The following is an 18,015-nucleotide window of genomic DNA, read 5'->3' on the forward strand; positions in this document are numbered from 1 at the left end:
GATAGTGGTTTGTTGCACTCCAGACAAACCATGATGTTTAGCCAAGGTTTGTTCTTGTCTTATCAATCACAGTTTGTTTGAGCAAAGCAAGCCATGATCCTCTGTTTGGGGAATCATTAAGTATGGTTTACTTTGACATGTAAACAGAGCCATTGCATGCATGAATTATTTCACCCTTACAGTTGAATATACTTGCTAAAACTGTATGTGGTAAAAGTGGAAATGCTGATAACTCTTTGCATGTTTCCTTGAGGGTTTTTTAATCCTACCAAGAGCTATTTTTCTTGTGAGTTCATCTACTTTTCTTTGACAAAAACCTCATAAAACTGGTGGTGGTTCTTACTTGTTTGGTGGAGTAAGATACAGATTCAGTATATGGACTTCCTTGCAGTAGAAATTTGCAATGTCAGAATTTGTAATTGCAGTTTGTGAAGTTATAAAATTGTTATACCAATATTTGCTCCTACTGCTCCTCAGGGACACAGCAGGTCAGGAAAGATTCAACAGCATTACCTCAGCTTATTACAGAAGTGCCAAGGGTATTATATTGGTGTATGATATCACAAAGAAGGAGACATTTGATGATTTGCCAAAATGGATGAAAATGATTGACAAGGTAAGCTTCAATCTCTCAAAATAAGCAGTAGTGGTTTTGAAACTTACAGTAATAAAGTCAAATGGCATGGTGGCAGTACACTCCAGAGAATTCATTATAGTAGTTATATGGCCACTTTTCTAAACTCATGAGTGTTGGTTAATTGCAGTGCTTTGTGGTCTCTTATTTATTGCCATCACCACATACGTAGCTCATCAAGCCACCTCTGTGGTTCTCTGTGCTTTAGAGCTCTAGACCTAAACACCAACTGGTAGCACAAAGCTGTAAATGGTAGCAGTGGGTGTGAGAGAGGGACTGGCTTCTTGAACAAGGGTTAACACTAAATCAGCAGCTGTGTTTCCTGCCTAATAATATATGAGAATTGAAACAAAAATGTTTGCCTCAACTGTGCATTTGCCGTATATGATACTATATACACCTTTATGACCTGGCCTTTGACACTTGAGGTTTATATTTTTAGCACCCACCCTATTGTTGTGACTAAATTGTTGTCAAATGTGTTTTGTTTTATTTTAAATTGGTGTGACTGACTCTGAGACCTTATGGTGAATCCTGCCAAATTTTTGAGTTGAAATTGCTGTATTCAGGTAGTAGAAACAATGTAAACCATTATGGTCACAGTGCAACGTAAGGATTATATTCATTTCTAACATTATTCAGCAGTAATGTAGTGTTTGTTACAGGAGGTTGCACAGTCCAACAGTTCTCAAATAACCAAGAAGTTACTAAATTGTACTGGTAGAGTGAAGCCTAAACTAAGGGGGAAATGATCAAAACTGTCTTAACAAGTAGCTTAACAGCCTAGAACTGTTATGAATGTATTGACTGAATAACTTCATTAACCAATTTGAAATTTAAAATCAAAAGGCCTAAGCTAGTGGAAACATGCCATTTTATGCTTTGGTGTTTCTTCTTTCCACCCCCACCCCCCCAGTATGCCTCAGAAGATGCTGAGCTACTACTGGTTGGAAATAAGTTAGACTGTGAAGTGGACAGAGAGATCAGTCGGCAACAGGGAGAAAAAGTAGGTGAAGGTGAAACAAAATTAACACGCATTGATGAAAATAGAAAATTGCTTCTGTGGAAGTGTGAACGATGCAGAACCTTAACATTACATTCATTTTGATCTTAATTTTAATGTTGGGTAACTTCATGCCTTGGAACCTTTTTACTATAATCTTAATTCACTTTCTTTAAAAGTTCAGAAGCACCACCACCTCTCCTGACTTTTTGGGGATTGCAGTGAGGAAAGCATGGGAAAAATGCCTTCTGTTAACTTCTTTATCTTTAAACTGGCTTATCTTCCTATTTATCATAAGATCCAAGTCAGAATATTTAAATTAATTCTCAAACTTATTTTGCATTTGTTCATTGTTGTTTAATTTCATCCTTATGTACTAGTAAATAAACTGGATCATTTAAATTATTATGGAGCTAAATATACTTTTGATCAAATGAAATTTTCTTGAACCAGACTAAAAATGTCATGATTTCTTAATTTTTCCCGTCAGTTTGCACAGCAAATAACTGGGATGCGGTTTTGTGAAGCTAGTGCCAAGGATAATTTTAATGTGGATGAAATATTTCTGAAACTGGTTGATGACATTCTAAAAAAGGTAAAATGCTTCCATACTGCAAGTTAATGGGACTTAAAATGTTGACTGTTTAAAGTACTGTGTTAATGTTTCTTTGAATAAATTCACTTTCTAGAGTGCACCTTTTGGGCTATTTGCTACAACCAGTTTTTCAGCAGAATACTTTGCATTGCTTTCATACGTATGGTACTTAATACTACTTTCAATGGGAATTGGTATCAGTGTAACAGCTCCAGTAATTCTTCTTGCTTCAATGAGGGAATGAGGTTGTATAGTTTGAATTTAGCATGATGGGTTGTTTTGTTTCGTTGCTGTGAGGCCAGGAGCAAAGGACAAAATTTCATGCTACTGACCAATAAGCTCACCAAAATGTAGCAGGCACAATCCAGATAAAATTTGATGCTTTTAAGTTCTATCAGTAATGATAGTTTGTCAATAGGAAAAGTTGATACTTGATTTAGCAGAGCTATATGTGTTAAAAATGAATGATGGAGCTTTATGGGTATTATTTGCCCTATTAAAGTAATTAACGATGAATATTATGCTAGGATCTGAATTTAGATCACGTAATTCAGATTAGGTGGCAATGCTTATATTTCTAGGCTATACCATTGGACTGTGTTAGACTCTGCAACATTCTGTGCAGGACATTGCTTACAACAAGATTTTTTCCCCATTTTAAGATGCCTTTGGATATTATAAGAAACGAATTGTCCAACAGTATCCTGTCCCTACAACCAGAGCCAGAAATCCCACCAGAACTGCCGCCTCCGAGACCTCATGTCCGTTGTTGCTGACCGGCTGCTTCATCCAGTGTGCAAATGATAAGTGGGAGGAGGGAAAGGTGAAGGGGGGCAGGAAGCACCTGTCTGACTCTGCACTTACAATCATGTGGCAGTTCCTTGTTGCACTTTGATTCAGAGTCAGAGCTATACACTAATTTGTAAATATGCAAGCCTGGTTAGGATTCAGCTGTAGCTGGTTAAATATTGCCCTTCCCACAAGTGGTTTTTCACTCCCCTTTCCCAGTGCTATAAATATTGTACATTTGGCTGGGAAACGCAGCACTCCCAAACCTAGGATGTAAGAAATTAAATCCATACTTCACTTATTCTGAACATAAATGTTGTAATGGTCCTTGATATAAACAGAACCTCTCCTAGTATATGGTGCTTTGCTAGCTTTTTCTAAGATAATTTTTAAATTTTTGACTTTCTAAAGCTTTCTTAAGAAGCATTGTTTCCCACTTACAAATTCAAAATAAAAGTGTTTACTGTAGCATTTTAAAATGACTGACAGCACAATCCTGTATATGATTGCTCAGAAGTGAGACCCACTGTGTTTAAGAGGGCTCACTCCCAGGTAAGTATGCCTAGGATTGTAGCCAGAGAATGAAATTTGCCAAGTATTGGTGCTATACACAAACCATTCATTTCAATGGGGCTAGTATATGTGGTTCTATGCAAGCATCATTGAAATGAATAGATCGTATAGCAGCAGGATTCAGTGCATTGAGCCCCGAACACACAATTGACATTTCCGGCAATTCTTTATTATTTATTATTTTTAATGCTAGGTCATTTGTGTGTATGTATGTGTGCGTGCGTGGAGGCACTATATTCTGTGCAGTTTATAAAGAATGAATTGCCAACTTGCACAGTTAGTTTCCTCAAATATAAATTAGCTAGCAATCGGGTTCTGTAAGATACAAAAAACAGAGATATATTTGAAACCTAAAATAGATATATATATAAGGCATTGCTGCTGTCCTAGACACATTCTTTTTTTAAATCATTTTTAGGACAAGACATTTCCTGTCTCATATATATGTATTTGTCTGAACAAATTGGGGAGACATCTTTGTTACAATATACTCTTTTCTAATAGGTCAGCTTATTCCCATCAAATATGCTGTACTAAAGGATTTTTTTTAGTCTGAATCAGTTTGTGAACCATATCTTTCTGGTATATCTTTTATTAAAACTGCACTGTATAGTTTAGCTGTGGTAAACCAGTAGCTACATATTGGAATAACTTGATGTGTCCTAAATGTTGTTGTGGTATTGAAAAGCATTGTCGTTCTAAACTAATGATGTGCCAATAAAATTTTGTATTTATGAATGACAATGGAACTGCATCTCTTATTAGAATGCCAAAAATCAAATGTTGGCCCCAAAGGACCATTTTAGGAGAAATTTCTAGTTTATAAAAACAGGACTGGATGTGTTGACTTCTAGCTTAATCCTAAGCATGTTTATTAGGAAGCAAAAGTTGCTTCCGGTAAATGATTAGGACTGTAGCCCCAGTCAAACGTGCAACCTACATTGCCAGTAAGACTTGCTTATTGAAAGTGTCTCAGCAGGCTGTAGCAAAACTAGTGATAACTCATGGAACATAAAATAAGAGTTACTGGCTTTAAAACTCCAGATTGCCTCCTCTTTATTTTTCAGTGCCTGAGCCTCTGTTCTATATACTAAGCAATTAGTCTGACCAGCAGTGTGTTCCACTGGCTTTCCTGGCATTTTGACCTCAGGTTTCAGAGAGGAACTAAGAATGTTAAATAATTGGTTGCAGTTAAATATATGATATTTCTACTGATCTTGGTATACCTCTTTGGATCATTTTAGTTTCAACTAATAAAAGATGCACAATTGAAATGTATACTTATTTCTGCTACCACAACGTGCCTATAGAAATGTCATTCTTCTCACACAAAATATCATTGAGTACTGGCTAGGCGAAGTTTGCCATTTTTGTAGCACTGGTAGGGCTTGTAATAATGCTGTGGGCAATAACAGTGGAAAGGAACCTATGGGACAGTAAGCTTAAACTTGACAAATATTTAGGTGATTTTCCTGTATTTAAAAGTCTGTTTTTTGCTTTCAGTTCTTGAATAAAAATGTAAGAAAACAAGTGTAGATAAATGCTTATATCTTATCAGGAACTTGTACATCCAAGCAAGGAGTTTGTTGATCTTTTATTATTGGTTTTAGGTTACTTGAAATGACTTTGAAAGAACTTGAGGGGATGACCTGATTTCCACTGAAGTTACATTTTCTCCTACTTATGTCTATTTGTGTCTTCTGACAATAGTCATTATAAAAAGTGACTTATGTGCAAGCCTGATCACACAGCCCTTTGTTTATACATAGAAATTTCCCTGTAGCTTTAGATACTCAATGAATATTGTCATTTTCTCCAGTTTATGTTAATTTCCTGTCCTAAAGAGGAAAAGGATACCACCTCCCAAGTGACAGCACAATCCTCATAATAACACTAATAATGCATGTCTGCTTAGGAATAAGCCTAACTGAGTTTGACTGGATTTTTCCCTAGACAAGTACATATAAGATTGCAACTTATAGGACCTATATTTACAATAGCTGAAACAAAATCTTCAAAAACCAACCATAGTGATTCCAGTATGAAGAGAAATGCTTTCTTTCACAGTCATTCTAGCCCAGAATTAGACATAGTGTTACACTAGATTACTGTATACCAAAATGCATCTGTTGAACATTCCAGAAATACTAGGAACACAAGATACTTACTAAGTAGTGGGCTATACAACTCCAAATAGAACTTTTTTTATACAAGTTGCATCCTACTTAATACAATTGTTTGTATGCAGTTTTTGTAAAAACAGCCCAATCTTAAGTGTTCCTTGTCTAGCAAATTTCATTTGTGGTAGCTGAGTGCTTTCCCTTCCTTAACTAGGTGTTAATTGTACCTTGGAATAACCTAATTGGGCAGGAGAACTTCAGTGTGGAAGGAATTGGCCACTGGGTTTGGTAGGGCACACATAATTATTACCTAATGTTATGTCTGAGGGAATTTAGGTGTGCCATCTACAGAAAGGAGGTGGGGCCTGCCATTTCAAGAGATTTGTGTGATTGCTAGTACCTGGTCATGTGGGACAGTTATTATCAATAACAAGCATATAAATAGTTCCAGCACTTCAATTTCTTTTCTAATTATTACCTATCTTTTCACAAAATACATTGCTGTGAAATGCTTCAAAGTTTGTGTAAGATCTCCCAATGCTGCTACAGCTTAGTTTTGGCTGCTTCTCACAATACTGAACACACATGGAAGTAGCTTAATTTGTATACTAGGCTTGCTATTTCATTTCCAACACTTTTTGAGGATGCTAAAAATTAACCATGTATCGTGGCCTGTATGCAATGGATGTATGCAAACATTGTTTCTGCAGTTCCAGGAAACAAAAGAGACTTATTATACATCTACATGGCTAAGTTCAGCATAGCGGGTAGTCAGATGTGAGTCACTTGCAAAAAAACCCACGGTGTCTGAACATCTGACAAAAAAATGGCTATTCTCTGCTGGGTTTTTTGTCACTTTGAAACCTGATATTTCTTAAATGAAAGCTGTAATCGTGAAATACGTAAAAGTGCTGAAAAGTTGGTAGTAGGGTATTAGATTCAGTTGCTATATATCATGATACGGTTTTAGGAAAAGCCTTGGATATAATGTGCAGTAACAGGCAAGTGCCATTAGGTGTCACTGGTGTACTTCATATAAATATATATTCATCAGAAGTGAAATACAAGCTTTCTTAAACACATTTTGGCTTCTCCACAACGGAGAGATGTTGGTTCAGAACACAGGCACACAAACACATTAAACTTTGTGGAAATACGCAATATATAGTATCTTCAGTAAGAAAACAATAACAATATAGAATACCTTTTTAAAATCCTAAACCAGGGCAAAATAGCAAAGTTAAGTGCATGAAGCCAAGGTCAAAGTGAAGTGTTGTCTTCAGCTTGCCTGTCTTCCGTCACCCATGGTGAAAGCTGTGCCTCTTTGAAGATGGAATGTCACTGGAATGGGAGGTAAGTAAGCAAAGTATAGCAGGATACTGGGACGGTTGCTCACTATGTCAGGAAACCTGTCCTTGGAGCCTGCCTGGAACAGACCAGGCATGCCTCCCCTAAGCTATGCCTCCATAGGTGCAATGATTTTCAAATATGTTCAGGCTTCGTCATTGATGGAGTTTCCAAAAAGCAAATTTCTACAAGGGCATGGGGGAAGAGAAGTTATTTACATACAGGGAGTTGATTGGCCTTAAGAGGTTGTGATAGAACCTAACATAAGGGTGAACTTGAAGATATGTAGGACTCAAAACTGTTTAGGGTGTTATAGGTTGAAATTGGTGTTGTGGATTGTGCCTCAAAGGCACTGAAAGATGTGGTGCAGACACTGGAGTACTTGATTAATGTGTTCTTGGTGAAAAGCCATTATCAGTAGAGGACAATATTTGCCAACCATTCCGTGCCTGGAAGAAGCTCCAGAAGACACCACATTGCAGACATGATGGCTACAGCAGCACTGGATTTAGTTCCCCCTCACAGAGCACTGAGCTGAGGGGGCGCAAAATTGAGAAGATCCATAATCGAGAAGATCCATTCGGGGGCATGCCAAATTTTGGCCTTGCACAAGGCGCCATATGATGAAGGATTACCAATGTGCCCCTGGCAGCAGCAAAATCTACTACTACAACATGGTCCTTCATTTTTTTAAAAAGGGGGAGGGAGGGACTTGTCTATTTGGTGCTTACTGTGGCAGCATCCTACTAATATAAACCAGAGACAGGAACTGGCAAAGGCCCAGCTTCAAGTAAAAGAAAGGAAAAAACCCTCAGAGAAGTCCTGAAATAGCAGAACAGGAAGCACTTTAGAAATTGAGATCGATAACTAACTGGAAAGCTCACTCTAATGATGAACCCACACCATTTGAGCTGGTTTGCTATATTTTAGCGTGGTCAACCACCTCTGAAATGGACTGCTATTTTTGGAAGATAAAAGTAGATAACATTTCAAGCATATTTGATTAGGAAAATCCTCTAAGAGCAGCATGACCTCTGCTTCAGCTTCATGGTTGTCATAAAAATATTAATGCTGTGGCTTTGTACATATGCACAGTTTAGCAGGTTGTGGCAAATTCTTTCCTAAGCTAAAAAAAAACTATTCTTGGTGAAATATAAAGACATTCTGATCCATGACACAGAACAAGAAAGAAAGAAAAGTCTAATAAAAGGAAGAAACCTGTGTTCTGTGAGAGGAGTTCCTTATAAATAGGGAAATTATCAATTAGTAAAGCAGCAGAGAAATTACCTAAGTTTGTGTCAGCTTTGCAAGACTAAACAATTCTTTGTAAAAACAATTATTACCAAATTTAACAAGCAAGCTAAAGTGGGGGAATTCCTATTACCACGTTTGTTGGTGTGCAACTATAGGAATATATACTTGTGACCTTCAAGAGAGGAGACAATTCACTAGTTCATGTTGTTACCAGTTAGGGTTTAATGGGCATTAATTGCTTTAAAAAACACTTTGCAGTTGAGTTCTATGCATGCTTATTTAAAAGTAAGCCCTGTTCAATGAGGCTAACTACCAAGTAAGTGTGCCTAGGGTTAGGGTTAGGGTTGCAGCCTGATTTATTTACTTATAAATATACCATATTTTTCGCCCTATAAGACGCACTTTTCCCCCTCCAAAAATGAAGGGGAAATGTGTGTGTGTCTTATGGGGCGAATGCAGGCTCCTTGGCTTCAGCGATAGCAACGCGAAGCCTCTGAAGCCTGCGCTCCGGAGGCTTCGCGTTGCTTCTGCTGAAGCCAGGAGAGTCTGCTCTTTGAGGCTGGCGGTGGGGGAAAGCAGCGCTTCCCCCATGGCCAGCCCCAGAGGATGGGGGGCAGTGGGAAGGTGCGCGAAGCCTTCCTGCTACTCTCCAACCCGGCTTGGAGGCTGGCGGTGGGGAAAGCAGGCTTTTCCCCAAGGAGGGAGAAGGGACGGACTAGCGGAGTCCAGGTGGAATTCCCCCACCTCGCAGAAAAGCCAGCAAGAGCCGCGCAGCCTTTAAAGAGCGTGCCGCTCTTGGGGGCTTTTCCCCAAGGAGGGAGAAGGGACTGTCTGGCCGTTTCAGTCCCTTCTCCCTCCTGGTCGAAAAGCCCGCAGGAGTCGCGCGCGGCTCCTGTGGGCTTTTGCGGGAAGTGGGGGAATTATGCCACCTCCCGCAAAAGCAGGAAGAAGGTCTTGGAGTAGTGCACAGGCTGCATGCAGCCTGTCCGCTGCTCCCAGAGCTGCGGGCGGGAAATCATATTTTTTTCCTTGATTTCCCCCCCTGAAAACTAGCTGCGTCCTATGGGCCGGTGCGTCCTATAGGGCGAAAAATATGGTATATACCAACTCTCATAAAATATCAAGGCAGTGTACAACAGCACCTGGGATATGATATAATATGATATGATATGATATGATATGATATGATATGATATGATATGATATGATATGATATGATATAATATAATATAATATAATATAATATAATATAATTAATATAATATAATATAATTAATATAATATAATATATTTAATATAATATAACGGGATAGAGCATAAGACTCTTAATCTCAGGGTTCTGGTTTGAGCCCTATGTTGGGCAAAATATTTCTGCATTGCAGGGAGTTGCACTAGATGACCCTTGAGGTCCCTTCCAACTCTTCTGTGAATTTATAGATTAAAATATGAAACATCATAGAAAGAATGTAAAATAATAATTAAAAGGACTGTCTAATCAAGGAAGTTTAAATAGCTACATAGGCCTCTCAGCATAAAACAGTCTTCAATAGATAAAAATAGATAAAATGCTTGTAGGATCTCTGCTGGAAGAATATTTTAGCTGAAGCCACTCAGACCTCTGCAACAAAGGTACAACTAATGTGTCCTCTGCATGATGTCAGTGATTGAGCTGGGATATAAGGACTCAGGCAGTTATGGTGTCCAGGGCCCAATTTTCTCTGGGCCTTGTATATTAATAAGAGAACCTTGAACCTATTCTGGAAGCATATGGGCAGCCAGTGAAGATGTTTTAACAGAGGTATTACATACTGTCAGTCATCTGCCCCAATCAGCAGTCTAGCTGCTGCAGACCCTGAACTGCAGTAATCCAGTCTCAAGGTTACCAATGCATGGATTACAGTGGCTAGGTTATTCTGATCCAGGTACAGCTACAATACTTGCTTCCTTCAGAGGGAGTACAACATCCAAAACAGGCACCAGTCTTATCTTCCAAACCAAGGAACACTCTACCCACAGAGCCTCTGTCTTCTCAGGATTCAAATGCTATTTATAAGGCCTCATCTAGTCCACCACTGCATTCGGGTACTGGTCCATGAGGCAAGGTGAAATGACCACTTCAGCCAGCAGGACCCACAGGGCAGCAGACCCCAATGCCAATCTTTATTCCCCCTCTCCTTGTTCCTGATGTCAATCTTTACCCTCCCTTTTTTTCCTTTGGCAATGAGGGGAGGGCACCATTTTTTGGGTTCTGCCTCAGGTGCCAAAATGTCTTGGGTTGGCCCTGAGTCCAGGACTTGCACAGCATCCTGATTCAGATGTTATGGACAAATAGAGCTGTGTGGCATCAATGTAGCGATGGCAGTACAGTATTCTCTAAAACTTATAATGACTGTTCAATTACATTGAGGATAAAATGGCACCCTTTGGCACAATTGACAGCCAAAGAACACTCCCCCAATGCTACTCCCTGGGCTTGACTGCACAGGTAGGAATTGAACCACTGCAACACAGTGCTTCCAATACTCATCCCATACAGTCAATCCAGGAGAATACCACAGTCAATAGTATCAAAGGCTGTTGAGAGATCAAGTAAGAGTAACAGGGTCATATTACTCTTGATAAAGGCTATCCATAAGTGTAACCAAAGCAAATTCAGTCTTGAACACAGATTGAAGTTGATGCAGACTGTGTCACCCAGAACATGAAGTTGGTCCACCACAATCCTCTCCACCACCTTCCACCCAAAAGGACTATTGGTGTTTGGGTCAAGGGTAGACTTTTGAAGGAACATGCACACCACAGCCTCTTTAAAGGCAGTGGGTGTCACCGCATCACACAATGAGCACTGATTGCTTTTGAAAGCTGGTGGATACACCAGAACCTCTTGCTTTTGCTGTCTCTTTATCTTTTGTAACTACTCCATTTTTAAAAATCCTTCTTTCTTGGGCCCTTGCTTCATGCCACCTTCCTTTCTTAGGCTTCCTGTTTCTTGGCTGCTGCTTGTACATCCTTTCTGTCCTCACATCTATTAAACAGTGCAAACTTTTTAAAGCGAGAGATGATGGGTTTCACATTTGCTTTGAAGTTACATTCTCAGGGCAGGCCCATAATAGTTTGCGGCTTGTGGTGAAGGACAAGACAGCAACTGCTCCCTTGCCATATACAGAAGTCAACCAGAGAGACAGTCAAATCTTACTTTAACACTGGTGAGAGGAATGTGTCGTCCATCACACCCGACGGCAGCAGGCTAGTTCAAAGGACAAAGAGCAGGTCGCACGACACACTAAGCTCTGTTCTCCAAACCCGTCTTACTGTTCCTGCTCTTCCAGAGCCAGAAGAGCCAACACTTTACATCGTATATTTTAGAATTCATTCCATTTAATCCCAGATGTTTGATATCTGGTTAAGGCACTCTATACGTGGTCAAGGATTTTTTTTTCTTATATTCCAGATCTGAACCCTCTCAATGAAAATAGGTTCTCAGTCCATTATCCAACCATCATTTTATTTGTATGCCACCTTTCCAAAGTTAAAACCATGCTCAATGTGGCTTTCAACAAATAAAAAATTACACGACTACAAGCATAACAAATGTACTCATAAATACTAAACAAAATGTCAAAAAGTACACAACTAAATTGAACAATTTCCACATAAATAATAAGGTCCAAATTTAATATAATAAACCAACAACAACCTCTACTCTCAACAAAAACCCCTAGAAAATATCCTAGCCCAATAATCTGTTCAGCAGCCTCAGTTTTTGTAGCTGGAGTCAGTCTCCCAGTCTCCCCAACCAGGTGGGAAATGTCCTGCAAGGCTGGGAGCAGGTTTTCCAGGACTCACAGCCAAGAGGGTCTCTGATAAGGGTCTGGGCTCTGATAAGCTTTGTGGCAAATTGACTATGTAGAACTTCACATTTGTTATGTAGAATAATGAAACAGAGAGACACCAGCCTCTTCTTGCTATTGTTTGGTCCCTTTAGCTCAGTATTGTCAGCAACTCTGCAGGATTTCCTATGTGCTTGACCACTCATAATAGCATTGCTCTGCACATCCTCTGTACTATATTTGGCAAAATATTAAAATAAAAACATCTCTGTTTTGAAAATGTAGCAATTTAAACAGATTTGTGACAAAATAAGCAATCATTACATACTACACCTTCAGTCATTGCATGTCACATTCTACAGCAGGATGCACTTACAAATGTAGTCCTACAAGCATGTTGCATGGATATACATGTATTAGTTCCCTGCTAGCATGAATTTAGCTCTTTGTGAGTGAGAAGAGCCTCACTCAGCTCTTGTGTAACAGAAAGGCATAAGTTCCAGTCAACAGCTCTAGTTTCTTCATGCAGTGTGACTCACAAAGACAGAGCACTGAATTATCTGGTGGAACTGATTATGTAGGACACGTTGTCTATTGTGTGCTATACAGGAAAGTAAGGGAAGCTCCACATTATAGAATCTAAAGCTGTTTAAAGACGAAGAGGAGGAGGGGGGTTTCTGAAAGGAGAAACTCAAGCTTAATGTTCACTTTTGAATGGTCTCTCACAAAATCACTGCTCACAAGCAGAAGGTGGAAAACGAATACCAAAAATTTCAGCCAGCAGAGGCACATTTAGATGGTTATTCCTTTAGCTGTTTCATGTTTGCTGTTTTAGGCACAATTTGAGCCCCTCTATCATATACATTTTCTGCAAGTACCAAATGCAAATTTGTAAATGCTCAGTAATATTTTTTGATATTTGCATCATTTCTCAAGATAACATTCTCCCTGCTGCCCAGTTCTTACTAGATTTAACCAGACATCAGGGCAGGGGTGGGGGCGTCCTTCCAACAATTATTTCATATTGTCACCGTTCAGGTCCAGGCTGAGAACCTGACCACTATCTTATGCCTTTAACTGTGTGTCCCAGGTCTGACAGCTGGGGCCTAATGTGGCAAGTGATTTGAGACTGTGCATTTCTGTGTCACCAACTGTCTATGCCTAGCATGCTGCATAGCATATGTAAGTAAATATTTGATGTGCTCCTCCACTCCCCTTCCCTATTTATTACTGCATGCCCATATTAAGAGCAGAGCTGGGAGACACAGCTGTAGTTAACCACAATGGTTTCATTAAATAAGGAAGGGGGGGATGCCTGAGAAATCTGTTGATTTGTTTTTTAAAAAAACTTTCCTAACTTGCGTGTTTCCACTAAGCAATGCTTTGACATAATTTTATATATCAACATATTATGTTATCATCAGTATATAATAGTGCTACAAGTTTTACACAAACACAGCTGAACATCATGTCTCCAAATAACTTTCAAAGTTTGTTTCTCAAACACATTAGATGGTGTTTTCTTTATGAGTTTTAAATAAATCCATTTGCATCATATGGAATAATGGATTTGACTGTATGTGTGTGTGTGTGTGTGTGTGTGTGTGTGTGTGTGATTTTTTAAAAAACAACAACACACAAGACACATTATAATTTGAATACAACATGTGAACAATCTTAATTTAAAAGACTGTGTAGGGAAATGTTTAATGTTTTATTATGTTTTTTGTATATGCTGGAAGCCGCCCAGAGTGGCTGGGGCAAACCATTCAGATGGGTGGGGTACAAATAATAAAATTATTATTATCAGTGCTTTTTTTCTGGGGGTACACAGGGGTACGCATACCCCTAAACATTTTGTGAATCTTTTTACTTTTGTCCATCTATTGTATTTATTTTTCCCAATTTGAACTATGAAATGGTGATTTTCTTGAGTCAAAATGAGAGTACCCCTAAACATTCTTTTTAGAAAAAAGCACTGATTATTATTATTTAACTGAGCCATTACCATGATATGCAAAGAGCAATGTTGTTCCGTGAACAAAACAAGGAACAGTCAGGTAAGTTTATCTCCCCAAAAGGATTATTAGTCACATTTATACAAGACTCTTGAGTTCTGGCTGCTCCAAAACTGAACTGAACAGAAGTTAGGCTACCTCAATTAAAGATACAGTATCAACACATAGCAAGCAAACACACTGCAATAAATTATTTTCAGGGGCCAAACAAAGGAGTCCAAATTTGTTCCCTTAGGGCTGCTATGCTGGAGTGAGTCACTTATGGCCAATTCTAAAGGAGCCAAGGTTCACAGAAGCTGTGTGTGAGAAAAGACCATATACATTTCTGATTATTTTTTAGAAGATTTTCTTGCAGGGCTTGTATATTACAGCTATAGTTGTGGTGTCTGCACACGTCTGTAAATTGTGTTAAATTTCATAATAGTAATTTTAAAAATATATATCTGAGAAATATTGTTCTCTCAAGGAAGACCTGAAGTGGGATACACTTCACATCTCAGCAAAACCAGGAAGAAATGTTTTCTGTGAGCAAGTGGCAGGTGGCAAGGAAAGGTGTTGCTACCAATTAGTAACTGTGCTAAAAATGAATAATTAAAGAGAGAAGCGGCTAACACCCTTTCATGTTTTTTTTCTTTTTTCACATCATTGGGAATAACATCCCACCTACCTCATAATTTGCATGTGTAAGCTGGAGAAAAATTTCCAGCTTAACCTTGAAATAAGTTTGAATAAATAGGTAGGTGTTATCAGTTGATCAGTGGCTGTTATTCACTTTCCCATAATTATATGTTCATTTAAAGTTTACCACCATCTAGTAACTACAATTTCTTATGGGTTTCAATCCAGTCATCCACTGCCTGAGAGACTCATTTAATGCTCCTGAGAGACTAGTTTAAGACTGCATGTATTTAGTTTTTACCGGAAGAGTAGAAGAAACACATTTTATAGAAGCTCCTAAAGGTTCTGCTCCTAAACATTTTCCTAAACATCTACAATAAATGAATAGGGATACTTTTGTTCTTGACTTAATGCTTGTAGTTTGTTTGGGGGAAACCAGTTATGAACACTGGTTTGTCTGCAACAAAATGCCAGCCTCTGGTTTATTTTCTACCCACTGCAATGAGGTCAGGAGGGAGAGAAGAATCTGGAATCTCCTCAAGGTTTTTCCTCTCCTGTGGCATTCCAGACATATGTTTACCTCACAAATGAATCTTAGCTACTGAAGAATACATTTCAGTTGCTGAAGAAATGCTACAGATCACCTGGAAATACAAACTGCTAAATTAAAGGAGATTCGGCCACATTAATAACCATATCATTAGAAAAAGGTACTACAGGAGCCGCTGCTTCCACCCCGAAGCTTCACTGACAAGAGCAATGAAACCAGCTAAGCTGGTCGCCATTATACAAATATTGAAGAGATGAGAACTACAGTTTGTTGATGGCACAGGTGGTGCCTGAGGTAAAAAGGAGCCGTGAAGTTGAACTTTTTAGAAAGCAAATTTACTATGTAGTTTGTGATGGGGGGCTGCCCTTTGAACTACACAAATGTCAAAGGAGATTACACATGAAGAAACAAAAGGCAGTTTCTAAAAGCAGAATGGAACGAAGCACAATTAAAATCCTCTCACCTTCAGGCTGACCCTACCATTAGGCAAAGTGGCACAGATGCTTCAGGTGCCAGGTGCTGGGAGTGGAGAATGGTGACAAGGTGTGTGCCATGCACAGCTTGCCTTCTGTGCCCTTAAGATAGCTTGCTGCCCTCAGATGTCTGTCCTGTCACCAGTATTAAGGTCTGAGTCAGCTGCCAGTCCAGCTGGCTTTTGTTTGTGGAATTGGAAGGGGCCACCAACTAGACCTTTGCCTCAGACAGAAAATTGCTTCAGCTTTGAAAACATCCTACGGAAGTGCTAGATGTGGAATTAAAGGCTGGAATTATGTCAACCCATAATATACACCTCACCACACGGCATGTTCACTGTGCATATCTTGGCACCTTCTTGTGAATCCTCAGCTGCCAGAAACATCACAGCTTCTGTCTTCTGTTAAGCAATAAGCATCTTTATGTCTTTCTTTTAAGAGCTCATTTATAAAAGCACCTTTTAATGCATGTATTAAACTTTTTAACATGCAAAAACACAAAAGCGCCATCTTTTTAATGTACTGCAATGTAACAATAGCAATCCTAGTTTAATGCTAAAGAGATACAAAACTACAACAACCCACACAGTGACAAGTGCTGATGTGACAATGGCCGCTTGCTGTTCTTGGCAAGTGGCCAAAGTTTATCCTACTAATACTACATAACAGTTATAATCTTAACGTGAAAACTAGCTTCTAAGTATGTGCTGATATAATGGTCTCTCTCTATAACTTGCTAAATTGTCTCCAGTCCTGTCTCATCACAACTACCAACCCTTCCACTCAAGTCTGTGTTTTACAGCACCTTTACACATCAACAGTATGCCACATCTGGCGATGATGGCTACTGCAGTTGTGACATTGCTGATCCACAGTGCTGCGTAATTGTGACATATTGGGTTAGCTAAGCATACCAAGGCCATATCAACAGCTATGGTGTTACATGGGTAACCAGTGTTGTATCATATCCTTATTTACAGGTACAGGGCTGTGCCACATGTGAAACTTTCACCCCACATGGAGACCACAGCAATCACCGCATTGCATCAAACAGTCAAATGCAAGGTTACTAGCAGAAACCATATCCTCCTGAAAGGAGGTAGGAAAAGAGTAGATGCCTAGAGCAAAGCCTGAATCCAAAAAACTCTGAAACTAGCTCTGTAAGCACCACAGGGTGGAGACTTTAGCATTGTCTTCTTGTCAGAGGAGCCTCACGTACATGCAGTGTGAACTGATTTCAAAATCATGGGAAGTTTCAAAAGTAGCTTGTGATATGGACTTATATATCCTATGTAGGAGAAAGTATCATTGCACAAGCATAAATCTTAGTTACATTAACACTAAATTGAATACAAGCCATGGGAAGGGATCTGCTGTTAAAAGAAAAAGGGGAATTTAGGACAATTTAGTTTCCAGCCCAGGACAACAAACCTTCACTGCTACTGAAGTGACCCGACAGCATTTCGTCAGAACTGCTTAATCTGAAGAATCTGCAGTGGTGAGCAGACCTCTGTATGTGATTGAGAATATTTGGATACTGGGGGACTGTTTTTTTCTTTAAAGCAGCAAAACCAATTTCATTAAAACTCAAGAGCTTTTTCCTAGGAAAACAGAACATTGGCCAGAGTCCCTCTCTTGAACAGGCACCCAGTGACAGATGAGATGTTACACATCTGGTACAATATGATGCTAGCATGAATACAGTGCCATGGGGGGTGGGAATGTTTTTAACATCTCTATTAATTACTTAACACACACTCTTCTTGCTTCCAAAGCTATCAGTTGATCACAATATGTCTCAGTTGGTTTGTCAACGGCAATCTGTTATAAATGGAAGTGTTTTATTTCAGTTATGTTATTCTTTGCAAATAAATATATGAAGTCATTGCTCTCAGACAAAACATGCTGAATAAGAATTGTATAATGTATAAAGGCTGAAGGTGTCTTCCCAGTAGCTCTGTGAGGAGAATAGGGAAATAGGGGTTGCCGGACATCACTCAGCACCTGTAGCCAAGTACAGTTCCCTAGGATTCTTTAGGGAAAGCCATGGCCTATGACTGTTTCAAATTTTAATATACTGCTTTAAACGCATGGTTCAGGTGGGGCCTTATTTATTATTGTTGTTAGTTCTATATTTATATCTATCAATTTACTTTGAGATCTCTGGGCATAAGGTGATTCATAAAGTAATCAGCAGCAGCAGCAGCAGCA

At 39.1% G+C, this 18,015-nt stretch overlaps 1 protein-coding gene and 1 long non-coding RNA gene across 3 annotated transcripts in view; one reads left to right on the forward strand and one right to left on the reverse strand.

Moving 5' to 3' along the window:
- Positions 1-5,124, forward strand: part of RAB12 (RAB12, member RAS oncogene family) — a 17,013-nt gene extending 11,889 nt beyond the window's left edge. Inside the window, exons 3-6 of the mRNA XM_081873876.1 lie at positions 478-616; positions 1,551-1,640; positions 2,128-2,232; positions 2,895-5,124. Of these exons, the coding sequence (XP_081730002.1) occupies positions 478-616; positions 1,551-1,640; positions 2,128-2,232; positions 2,895-3,008 (448 nt within the window). The 3' untranslated portion in view covers positions 3,009-5,124. The remainder of the gene's footprint in view (positions 1-477; positions 617-1,550; positions 1,641-2,127; positions 2,233-2,894) is intronic.
- Positions 1-18,015, reverse strand: part of LOC309348554 — a 507,755-nt gene that overhangs the window by 478,959 nt on the left and 10,781 nt on the right. The window lies entirely within an intron of this gene.

This window comes from Podarcis erhardii (genome assembly GCF_964252035.2).
Source record: "Podarcis erhardii genome assembly, chromosome: 8".
NCBI classification, from domain to species: domain Eukaryota; kingdom Metazoa; phylum Chordata; class Lepidosauria; order Squamata; family Lacertidae; genus Podarcis; species Podarcis erhardii.